General features: G+C 42.3%; 1 protein-coding gene across 1 annotated transcript; it reads right to left on the bottom strand.

The window, feature by feature from the left end:
- Window positions 1-9,531: 9,531 nt before the first annotated feature.
- Window positions 9,532-13,045, bottom strand: LOC306830022 (alpha-2-macroglobulin-like protein 1; the record flags this gene model as incomplete). Its single annotated transcript, XM_079353239.1, has 9 exons — window positions 12,941-13,045; window positions 12,112-12,274; window positions 11,843-12,030; window positions 11,319-11,531; window positions 10,642-10,766; window positions 10,031-10,121; window positions 9,884-9,952; window positions 9,650-9,800; window positions 9,532-9,575 (listed from the first exon to the last, which is right to left on the bottom strand). The coding sequence occupies exons 1-9, from the start codon at window positions 12,956-12,958 to the stop codon at window positions 9,532-9,534; spliced, it is 1,062 nt and encodes a 353-aa protein (XP_079209365.1). The 5' UTR covers window positions 12,959-13,045.

Genomic DNA, 13,045 nt, shown 5'->3' with positions numbered 1-13,045 from the left:
CTGGGCGGCTTGTTATTCAATCATTACGCATAAATGAAGCCAGTTCATCAAGTCCTGTTTTTTTTTTTTAAGTCGGAAGGCCTGCATTTAAGCAACAATTTTTACTATATGTCATATTAACGATCTGAGAGCGCAAAAAATATACATTTCAGGTATACTTTCTCTCCTCTTGCCTCAAACACACGTTGTGAAAGGTATGCCGTAGGGGCGCAGTTATCTCACGATAAGTCCGCAAGCGGGTGTAAAATGGGCCCAGAGCATCTGTGTACCCCACTTGAGAAAGGTTCAAAGCTTGTAAAGCCAATTCTAATGGTTTACAAATCTGTGTGCATGGAGTCATAAACCGTTTGTACAGTTTTGGAAACATACAGTAACAACCAAATCCAAGAAGAAGACAGAGAGGACACAGTGTGTTAATAAAAAGGGGGAAAAAATGTTATTATTGGTACAACTTAAAATGTCTGTTTGTAAAAACAGCTGAAACAATTAAAATAATATAGCTGTAAGCTGTGATATTATTTAAAGATATCTAACAGGTAAGAAGTGATGTCATACTGTAAACAAGGATGGATCTACTGTATCTCTTTATTTTTAGAGAGACACATACAGGTCCTTCTCAGAAAATTAGAATATTGTGATAAAGTTCATTATTTTCTATATTGTACTGATAAACATTAGACTTTCATATATTTTAGATTAATTACACACAACTGAAGTAGTTCAAGCCTTATATTGTTTTAATATTGATGATTTTGGCAAAAAAGTCAAGAAAAACCAAAAATCCCTATCTCAACAAATTAGCATATTTCATCCTACCAATAAAAGAAAAGTGTTTTTAATACAAAAAAAGTCAACCTTCCAATAATTATGTTCAGTTATGCACTCAATACTTGGTCGGGAATCCTTTTGCAGAAAACTGCTTCAATGCGGCGTGGCGTGGAGGCAATCAGCCTGTGGCACTGCTGAGATCTTATGGAGGCCCAGGATGCTTCGATAGCGGCCTTAAGCTCATCCAGAGTGTTGGGTCTTGCGTCTCTCAACTGTCTCTTCACAATATCCCACAGATTCTCTATGGGGTTCAGGTCAGGAGAGTTGGCAGGCCAATTGAGCACAGTAATACCATGGTCAGTAAACCATTTACCAGTGGTTTTGGCACTGCGAGCAGGTGCCAGGTCGTGCTGAAAAATTAAATCTTCATCTCCATAAAGCTTTTCAGCAGATGGAAGCATGAAGTGCTCCAAAATCTCCTGATAGCTAGCTGCATTGACCCTGCCCTTGATAAAACACAGTGGACCAACACCAGCAGCTGACATGGCACCCCAGACCATCACTGACTGTGGGTACTTGACACTGGACTTCAGGCATTTTGGCATTTCCTTCTCCCCAGTCTTCCTCCAGACTCTGGCACCTTGATTTCCGAATGACATGCAAACTTTGCTTTCATCCGAAAAAAGTACTTTGGACCACTGAGCAACAGTCCAGTGCTGCTTCTCTGTAGCCCAGGTCAGGCGCTTCTGCCGCTGTTTCTGGTTCAAAAGTGGCTTGACCTGGGGAATGCGGCACCTGTAGCCCATTTCCTGCACACGCCTGTGCACGGTGGCTCTGGATGCTTCTACTCCAGACTCAGTCCACTGCTTCCGCAGGTCCCCCAAGGTCTGGAATCGGAATCTTCTCCACAATCTTCCTCAGGGTCCGGTCACCTCTTCTCGTCGTGCAGCGTTTTCTGCCACACTTTTTCCTTCCCACAGACTTCCCACTGAGGTGCCTTGATGCGGCACTCTGGGAACAACCTATTCGTTCAGAAATTTCTTTCTGTGTCTTACCCTCTTGCTTGAGGGTGTCAATGATGGCCTTCTGGACAGCAGTCAGGTCGGCAGTCTTACCCATGATTGCGGTTTTGAGTAATGAACCAGGCTGGGAGTTTTTAAAAGCCTCAGGAATGTTTTGCAGGTGTTTTGAGTTAATTCGTTGATTCAGATGATTAGGTTAATAGCTCGTTTAGAGAACCTTTTTCAGGATATGCTAATTTTTTGAGATAGGAATTTTGGGTTTTCATGAGCTGTATGCCAAAATCATCAGTATTAAAACAATAAAAGACCTGAAATATTTCAGTTGGTGTGTGTGGTGTATTAATGTTATTATTTGTGGATGTTTGACCTTTCAAGCTCGCCATAGTTTTGATACTGTCTACTGTGCATGTGTATGTTGTTGCCGGGAACCCATGTTACTTCTCGTGCACGTTGTGATGTTGCTCTCCACAAGTACGCTGCATAAAGTGTAGAAACGTGTGCATCGCCTCGTTATTTAGGCTAAGTACACCACATAATTGGCGACGAGTAAATCGGTTTTTCTAAGTGAAAATGGCATACTTTTCCCAAAGACCGGACGAGTTTAAGCCGGAACAAGAACAGTGGTCAGCCTATGTGGAGCGCATGGAGTTGCTGTTTGAAGCACATGATGTCGACGATGATAGAAAGGTCCCTATCTTGTTAAGTTCGGTCGGAGCGGCTACGTATGGACTTCTGCGCAACCTGGTTCAACCGGACAAGCCTAAGGACAAAACTTTTGATGAAGTTGTGACCATTCTGACGAACTACTATGAGCCAAAGCCATTGGTCATAGCCGAGCGTTTCAGGTACTGCAAGTGTGTTCAGAAGAGTAACCAGACGGCTACAGAATATGCCGCTGAGCTGCGTCACCTCGCTGCAAAGTGCGATTTCGGAGACAGGCTTGATGAAGCTCTGCGTGATGGTTTTGTCAGCGGTGTCAACTCTGAGGCGTGCCAACGCAAATTGCTCTCAGAGGACAGACTGACTTTTGCGAGAGCTGTGGAGCTTGCTGTCAACATGGAGACGGCGCACCGAGATGCACAGCAGTTGAGGAAGGGTGAGGATGTCACCGCTTCTGTTTACAAGGTAACTGAGAAGCACAGACGCTCGCCTTCAAAACAAGATGAACGCTATAGATGTAAAGGGACATAGCGCCAATGACTGTTACTACAAAAATGCAAAGTGCCATAAATGTGCCAAAGTTGGACATATTCAGAAAGCATGCAAGACTGGGGGACCATCACAAGGCAAGCACGTAAAAAGGGGGAAGAGAAAAAGTGAGCGAAAAGAGGGGAAAGTGACTGGCTATGTGCAGGCTGATGAAATAGAAGATGAGGTTCTCATGTATCCCGTGTTCAATGCAAGTGGTGCTGGTCGACGGCCATACAATGCCATTTTTGATGTAAATGGAAAGAAGGTGCGTATGGAAATTGACACGGGAGCTGGGGTCAGCATTATTTCAGAGAATGTGTATGAAAAGTCATTCTCACATGTGCCACTAGAGGGCAGCAGCGTAGCCCTCAAAGGCTACTCAGGGGAGACCATTCCAGTAAAAGGGCAGTTCATGGCGAAAGTGATCTATGAAGACCAGGCTGCTGACTTACCACTAATAGTAATGGCCGGAGAAGGTCCATCACTCTGTGGGCGGGAATGGCTGGACCAGATCAGACTAAATTGGAAAATGATCAAAAAAGTCACAGAAAGCACAGTGCAACTGACAACAAAGCCCAAGTCAATTAAAGAAGTGTTTTCAAAAACGAGTTAGGAACATTAAAGGGCATTAAAGCAACAATCTCAGTAAAGCCTGATGCAGTCCCAAAATTCCACAAAGCACGTGTCCTACCATTTGCCATGAAGGAAAAGGTAGCAAAAGAACTGGAGCGCCTGGAGAAAGATGGCATCATCAGCCCTGTGAAGCACAGCGAGTAGGCTGCTCCTGTGGTCCCAGTACTAAAATGGGATGGTGGGCTCCGCTTGTGTGGTGATTACAAGGTAACCGTAAACAGAGCTACAAACACTGAGACTTACCCACTGCCGCGAATTGAAGAGGTGCTGGCTGCATTATGTGGGGGGAAGATATTTTCCAAAATAGATCTAGCAGCCGCCTATCAGCAAGTTCTTCTCGACGAAGAATCAAAGAAATACACAACTGTAAATACGCACAAGGGGTTGTTTGTGCACAACCGACTCTGCTTTGGTGTTAACTCTGCTGTCAGTATTTTCCAGAGGATCATGGAGAACCTGATGAAGGACCTCAACGTCGTGGTCTACCTGGACGATCTGCTGGTGATGGGCCGGGATGAAGCGGAGCACCTGATGAACCTGGACAGGGTTCTACAGAAGCTACAAGAGAATGGCCTGCGAGTGAAGAAGTCAAAGTGTGACTTTGGGAAAACTCAGATTGAGTATCTGGGTCATGTGCTGGATGAGAAAGGAGTTTACCCCTCCAAGAGCAAGGTCAGAGCCATTCATGACGCTCCGGCACCCACAAACATCAAAGAGCTCAGAGCTTTTCTAGGACTGGTGAACTATTATGGACGTTTTGTGCCACAGCAAAGTACTGTTTTAGCACCACTCTATAAGCTGCTGAAGGACCAAACCAAATGGAGATGGAGCAAGGCGGAGCAGAGCGCTTTCAACAAATGTAAGGAACTTTTAACGAGTGATAAGGTGTTAATTCACGATGATCCGCACCTGCCACTGTCCCTCGCATGTGATGCTTCGGCGTATGGAATTGGAGCTGTGATCCAACACACAACACCTGATGGACAGGAGCATCCAATAGCCTACGCTTCTCGAACGCTCTCGCCAGCCGAGAAAAACTACTCACAGATAGAGAAGGAAGCGTTAAGCCTGGTGTATGGAGTAAAGAAATTCCATCAATACCTGTGGGGGCGGAGGTTCAACATGGTCACCGACCACAAGCCTCTACTCACGCTGTTTGGAGAACACAAGGGACTTCCAACAATGGCAGCAGCGCGTAGCCAGAGGTGGGCCATCATACTGTCCGCGTATGATTACTGCATAACCTACCGGCAGTCGGAGGAGCACGGCAACGCAGATGGATTGTCTCGGGTCCCGTTGCCTGAAACCACAGACACTGAAACCGGGCCAATGACAGCATGCCTGAATGCACTGATATGTGAGCACCTGGATGAGGCACCGGGGTGTGCGAAACAGATTTCCAAAGCATCACGAAAGGATCCTGAACTCTCAAGGCTGCATAGGTATGTTATGGAAGGATGGCCAAAAGAAATACCAGAAGACTTAAAAGTTTACCATAAAAAGAGGGAGGAGTTATCTGTGGAGCAGGGGTGTGTCCTGTGGGGAACTAGAGTTGTGGTGCCCTCAAAACTGAGAAGAGCAGTGCTAAGTGAGATCCACAGTGGACACCCTGGCATTGTGAAAATGATTGCACGGCAATATGTCTGGTGGCCGAATGTAGACATGGACGTCGAGATGATCTGCAAACAATGTGAAACGTGCCAGCTGGAACAGCGCACACCACGCCAAGTCCCTTTGCACCCCTGGGAGTTCCCTGGAGAAGTGTGGAACAAGGCTTCACATGGACTTTGCAGGCCCGTTCATGGGTCACATGTTCTTGATAGTGGTCGACGCCTACTCAAAGTGGCTTGAGGTGTTTACAATGTCTCAAATAACATCCACTGTGACCATTTCAAGACTTAAGAGACTTTTTGCATCTCATGGGATACCAGAGCAAATCGTCACAGACAACGCCACGACTTTCACGTCAGATGAGTTCCAACAGTTTGTGAAAAGTAATGGTATTCTTCACACAACTGGAGCATCCAGGCACCCAGCTACTAATGGCCTGGCTGAGAGGTACGTTGCCACGTTCAAAGCAGGCATGAAGAAGCTTGCCGGACAAAATTTGAGTGTGGAGGATATGGTTTCGCATTTCCTACTGCGGTATCGCACGACTCCCAACAGTGCTACCGGTGAGTCTCCAGCAGACTTGCACCTCAAGAGACATGTGCGTACCAGATTGGACTTCCTGAAGCCTAGCATCTCAGAGAAGGTGAGGAGGAGGCAGTATCGACAGAAAGAAGAGCATGATAGTCGGGCTGCTGTGAGAGAGTTTGAAGTGGATGACCCTGTGTATCTGCGCAACACTGCAGGAGGAAAACATAAATGGATTCCAGGAGTAGTGACCCAACAGACTGGCCCAGTATCGTACAGAGTACAAGGTGGGTCAACTGACCAAGTGTACAGACGCCATGGGGACCAACTGAGACCTCGCTACACTCAGGACCTTCCTGATCCTGAACCTGAAGGTGCAACTCAGTCAACTGAGCAGGAGAGTGACTTTGGTGAACCAGAGTCAGCAGCATCTTTGCCACCAGGTTCCGAGCTGGACCAACCTGCGCCACCTGACACAGAGACAATGACTTTGAGACGCTCAGGGCGCACAACTAGGTTGCCAACTCGTTACAGGGAATAAGGACAGTGAGGGGAGATGTTTAATTACCTGTTAGGTTGAGTTGATTAATAGTTACATGTGCAGTATTGAAATGGTTCTTTAATTAACCAGGTAAAAACCTGTTCACAAGATAACCTGTAATGGATAAAAGAATGTGGTATTTGTGTTTATAATGGTGAAGTTAATGCACTGGAAGAAATTACCTTTAAACTAAGGGGGGAGGTAATGTGGTGTATTAATGTTATTATTTGTGGATGTTTGACCGTTCAAGCTCACCATAGTTTTGATACTGTCTACTGCGCATGTGTATGTTGTTGCCGGAAGTGCCATGTTACTTCTCGTGCACGTTGCTCTCCACAAGTACGCTGCATAAAGTGTAGAAACGTGTGCATCGCCTCGTTATTTAGGCTAAGTACACCACAGTGTGCAATGAATCTAAAATATTTGAAAGTTTAATTTTTATCATTACATTATGGAAAAGAATAAACTTTATCACAATATGCTATTTTTTTAGAAGGACCTGTATATACACACATAATTATAATTACTATGATCATTATTATTATTATTATTATTAGACGGTGTGTTGATTTAAAATTTTAAAAACAGATGAACAGATCATTCTGGTTATTGTGGTTGATCTGAGACATAGCCACTCAACTCAAATGAGGGTCTTAACCAACCACTAGGTGGCACCATTACGCCGAGTGATGGAGAGTTCACTGAGAGTGGCTCAACTTTGTTTCTTTAGACCTACTACACTAGTTTGTGTCTTCTTTCTTTGTTCTTCTATATTTAGACAGCAATTTAAAAAAATATATCATTCATTTCTTCTTTTCTTGGTTCACTGTTCATCAAGATTGATTTTGTCCAGGGGTTATTTTTTCTGTAATCACTCTCTTTATTTAGACACAACATAATTTCACTGTTAACATGAATTAATACATTGGATGTTGTGCTTTATTTTTGTTGATTTATGTTGAGTCCAACATTTTATTTCATGGTGTTTTTTTTGCAGCAAGCTGTACTGTAATATTACTTAAAGACATTTAACAGGTAATAAGGGTGATGTTTATATAAATACTGTAAATAAGGGTGGATATATCTGTCCACTTTTTGCAAAGACCTGAGTGCATCAACATTTTCAATAAATTATCTTAACATTTTAAACCAATTTTGTGTTTGCGTAAAACAAACTAAGCTTTTTTGTAAAATATGTTTTTTTGTTTTTGTGGACATATTTAAATTCTCTGACTTACTAACCTCATCTCTTCTCCACCTCCTTCTTCTTTATTTAGACAGAACGTTAAAAAAAAATCACTCATGGATTTAATTTAATCTCTTCTGGATTCACTAATTTCCCCATTTTTTTAATCAGGGTGGTTTATTTGTGAATGTGTAATGCATCCGACAACATTCAAATCTACCATCAATCTGTTTGTGTGTGGAAGATCAAAAGGATTGCAGCAATAGCGCTTTTCTGCATAGGAACCAGAAGAACTTGGGTTATCCATTTCTCAAGACGTCACAACAGATATAGAGGAACTATACATGGAACTACAGAGCTACAATTTTGCACACTTTCATTTCAGCCAAGTGCCAACTTTTATACCGAATTGATCAAATGATCACAATCTGAGGTGGTCAGGTGGGATAGATCTCTAAAATTGGACCAATTGGCACTGACTGACCAAGAAAGGCGATCACATTTTCACCTAGTTGACGCAACAATGTGACGACCGCAGAGATTAGTGATGTCATTTTAAATTTAATTCAATCATGCATATTCTGAAAATGAAAAATACATTTGTTAATGCATTTAGCTTTAAGTGTCTGGTTTTCTTGTAAAAATGTTTAGTGTGAAATAAACCAATTTATATTTTAGATTAAAACTTAAAATACAAATTAGGTAAACACATACAATCTAAAAGTTATGAAGCATTTCAGTTGGTGCCATGTAATTTTCAAATTTGCTTTGCACTTTAATTTGTGAACGACAATATTCGATGGATTAGTTCATGTCAGAATTGTTTTGTCTAGATAGAGGGTGATTACAAAAACAATCACAAGCCCTGGACAAAAAAAAAAAAAACTTTCAGAATCCAGAAAAAAAAAAAAAAAAAAAAAAGGGGATTTTTTAACTTTAAACATGTGCACAAAAACAAGGTTCAGCCAGGACTCCACTCAGTAATGATACCCCCGGGTGCTTGGTTAAGACTCTAAAGTTAATTAAGCATTTCTATGCATCTCCAAATAAAACATTTTTGCTGCGACGACAAAATGGATCACGCTTCTGTGAAAACTGTTTCTTTACCGTTCATTAAGTTTAATTTAGGCAATTTATAAAAGAGAGCTCAATATGTGTAAGATCAACCACCATAACCATAAATCAGATGATATCCAAGGTCAGTAAGAATGAAGAGGTCACAGGTTAATAACCCTTAAACAATATTTCTGCTTACAGCTATATTATTCCAAATCATTTTACTAAATATAACCCTGCACCAGTCTCATTACACGTTTCTCCTTGTAATCCACTTAGATGAGTTGAAGAATTTTTCATTTTATTTGGGACAACGGCATATTGTGCTGCCATCAAGTGGTCAAAAAAGAAATACATTTATAACAAAATAAATACACTCAAGCAGATGTGACTTGGAATAAAACTCATGTTTATTTTAGACTCTTACTGGAAGCATCAAGACAACATCAGTGTTCAGGCTGCAAATGAAAAGACAGCAGGACAATCAAAAAGCTGACAGCTGTTTACATTACATCTTGCCTCCTTAGACCAGTGGGGTCAAAGGAGGATGTATCAGACAGGGATAGCCTCACACGCAGGTGCATGTGTGAATAACCAACTCTGGAAGATTTGGGGTTCAACCTGCCTTAAAAAAGTAAACTTAAAAAAGGAAATTATTCAGAGTGCATGTGTGAAAACAACTAAAAATTAAGAATAAATATCTGATGACTTAATGTTTGGAAAGCAAGCCGCTCTCACACTTCCTTTCCTGTAACACAGGGGTAGATGTACTGAGTCTCAGCCTGGTCACCTGAAAGGAAAAAAGAAGAAAACGATCAAAAACAAATTACTGAGCCAATTAAATAAAATTATAGCTTTCTTGTTGCATTTAGAGATCATTGAGGGAAGGCTGTTCCAATCTTGGCTCATCTCTTAAAAGACCCCATTTATCCCTCAGGCCTAAACAACTCTGCTTCACAGTCAAATAAAAGTAGGCTTCTAGCATGCAGACAGCTGTGCTAGAGACTCTGGCTACCTCTGGCTTTGAGCTCCCCAATCCAACCTGGAACAGCAGTGACTTTTTAGATTTACATATACAAGGTACTTTAAAGACAAAGGCTGTGGTGTTTAGCAGACAGTCAGCCTTTGTCTTTAAAGAATGTAATTTTAGCTTTTTTTTTTTTTTTTGGTAGTAGTCGTAGATCTTGACAACAGCTGGCTTCAAGTTCTGCACCGAGAGCTTCTGTATGAGCGCTAACTCATGATTGATGGGTGTGTCTTTCGGCAACTATTAGAAAAGAAAACAGACAATATTGTTAGAAACTAATGTGCAGAGCATTACTTATCATTTCTCACTTTGACTCCTCTCACCTCCGTAAAATAAACCATAACATGATCTTTCTTTTCTTCCACACGATCCACTAGCGGGGCGCTTTTGAGCTGTGAGGAGACAGCAAATTATTATCACCATCATGATGACATCATCATCTCTCAGGTTAACAATGAGGTGTAACTGACCTTCTTCAAAGACTCTGGGTCTGGGACAAATCCAGAGAGCATTTTGATATCCAGGATCACCATGTTTGTATTGTTCTCCGCTCCGCTGTATCTGTACACAGCAGTAAATTAGTTACACAGGGACTTATCCTGTACTCAGTGCACTGTGAGCTCCTTCATACAACAGTTATTGGCCTGACAACAAAGACATCATTAGATTGATGTTTTCACTGCAGTGTAGGTTTTGTCAGATAATTCAAAAAGTCAAAATCAGTCATTGACCACAAGATGTGTCCTTTCATTTGTTCTCAACATTACAGCTTATACATGTACAGAGTATACGTATGCATTCTATTTTACACCCTGTGATAGGCGAGGAAAAAGGGGACGTTTGGGTGCTGCTGCAAATATCAGGTGCCTTTTACTACAGCAGTCAGTAAGGCATTTTACTATGATACACAAATCAGGATTGTACAGCTTTTGAGCCCGCTTCATAACGCAAAAAAGTCAAAAAGACAACATCTGATTCAAACAAACACTTAAAGTGTTTGTGTGCGGTTTGTAGGTATGCGAGTGATCCATTATGAAGTTATTTGGAATTTGGCTCCAGTTTGTGTAGAAATTTAACTTACAAGCTCTTGAATTTCAGGGAAAGCCTGCGTCTGTTAGAGGCGCTGCCACAGTCAGCTTCTGGTTCGACATTCACCATCAACGTGCTGACAGCAGTTGGAGTTGGGATGTTGTAGTGAAGAGAAATCTGGAAAACAAGTTTACAACGATCTTCAACTCTTCTCACCTGATTTTGAAGCTGTACATTTTTTCTTTGCAGCATGTAAAGGCCAAACATGTACTGGCGCTGTGACTGTGAGAAACTTGCTGCGATATTTGACTTTAAATAAACTTGAAGACAGAAAATAACTCAAAGAAATTTGACATCAGATTCATTTCAACAGTAAAGCCTCATTGAGATTAAGAAGGTCTTTCCTGAAAGTGTCCTGATGTAAGACAGGCAGAAACACATTCAACATCTCAGTCACAGAGCAGAAAAGTATTATTAATATCTGTAACCTGATGCATCTTCAGTCTACTTTTTAACACATTTAAGAGACCCGCTCCCCCAGACACAAATCCTCCTGCAGCAGAGTCCAAGCTGCAGGAGCAGTGAACCTAAAACTTGTTTTCTCCCTTTACAGGACAGATAGTGTTGTGTGAATGGGTCACAGTGGAGACAGAAATAAAACATACCACATGTTCATCAAGAGGATTCTATTAGTGTTATCAGCAACAATTTGTTTACACGTTTACTGACCTGCGCTGAAGCACACGCCGTTCCCTTCACCTGCAGGCTGTACTTTTCGGCCCCGCCCTGCAGCACCTGCTCCTGGTAGAGCAGCTTGTTTTCTTGGTTCACGTCGAAGAACAGCTGCATGCTGGGAGACTGGATCGTCACCGTGCTGGAACCTTTTGGACTGAACACCAGGGTGGAGTAGAGAGCCAAAGCCTGGAGAGCCACCACTGTGTCCTACGACAAACACGAGATCAGTAGTATTTCTTATGAAGGCTTTATTTACAGGAGGAAATGATGGCTGACAAAAGCAATGCCAGAAACAACTAAAACTATGGAAAATACATTTAAAGAAAACAAAAGACTTTAGATGTTTTGTAACTGTGCTTTCCTTCTTCTCTTCCTGATGCATTTGTGTACAATCAAATTTGTTGGCTAACTTGGTTTATAAAAAGAGTTTCTAGCCAAGTCACAGGCTTGTCTGAGAACATTTTTTGTAGTGTATTTCTCTTCTAAAAAAGTTCACTTTGACTCTATTTCAGGGTTACCTGTGTGGAGGAGAAGCCTCCAAAATAGTTCTGCTGAGTGGTCAGCCATCTGACGATGCGTGTGGAGTATCCCAGGTCTTCAGCAGTGGGAGAAGAGATGCTGAGTTTGGCCAGCAGCACATAAGAGCTGATCTCCACAGACAGAGAGGAGGTGTCTGTTGCGCTCTGAGACCAGTGGAGGTAACCTCCTGAAACACAAACACACTCATGGTGAGCTATACTGTCAGAGCTACGATACCAGAAGGGGTTCCTTGAGGGGGAAGACTCACCTTTTTGTATTGCAACTGTGTCAAGGTGTCTCAGAAGGTGAGCACGGGTCTCCATGTCACCTGCCAGGGTGAAGACGTACGCCAGCAGAGCGGTGGCGTAGGTGTTGCTGAGGTCACTGATGGACTCCCTGAGGCAGGACAGGCTGCTTTTCACCACAGGATCCTGCAACACGTTTAAGAAGCCACATGATCTGATAAGGAAGTAATCATCGTAATAAATAAATTAAAATGTGACGTCAAAACTCTGACATTTAAAATAATCTTGTTTTAATAAATAGTCATCTGTGCGTCACTGAAATGGTGCCCATGAGGTACCATTTGGGTAAATGCAGAAATGACCTGGATAAAGAAAACCTAGAAGACGTGTCCAGACTTGTCCGTCTCTTATTTTCACGGTTAAGTGAAGAAAACAATTCAAGTTTGCGAGATACAAATCACATCAGCCTCCAGAGATGAATGGCACAAAAGGTAAACAGTCAGCAGAATCAGTTAAAGCCGTTTCACTGACTGACTGTCACTTTGGCTGTCCAGAGCTTCTTTTTGCGTTTTGGATGGAACCGTTTGTCCTGACAGAAAGCTCAAACCCCTGTTTGTTCTGAATGTGTCTCTTTAGTGAAGCACATGCTGCAGTTCCTGGTGCTCTACTGCTCTCTGATTGGTTAAATCATTGACAGCACACATCAGCTGTAGTCACCTACACTTTCTTTAAGATTTTAATTTGGGCATTCTCGACGCCCCTCGACTCCTCTTTTTAATTCAGTGTGACATTGTTGTTTTACCTCTATAATATAACACACACAACAAAGCTGTTGAACAAGTCTGTACTTACATTAACAGACGAGTTCATCTCCAAGAAGGCAGCAGTGATGTACGCACTGAGAGTCACTTCATCAGAGACGCCGCCCTGAAGAGAGAAAGCAAACGGTGACAGGGA

The sequence above is a fragment of the Symphodus melops genome (assembly GCF_947650265.1).
Source record: "Symphodus melops genome assembly, chromosome: 10".
In the NCBI taxonomy this organism is placed as follows: Eukaryota; Metazoa; Chordata; class Actinopteri; order Labriformes; family Labridae; genus Symphodus; species Symphodus melops.
Note: the sequence above shows the minus strand (reverse complement) of the source record. Positions and strands in the feature narration are given on the sequence as shown.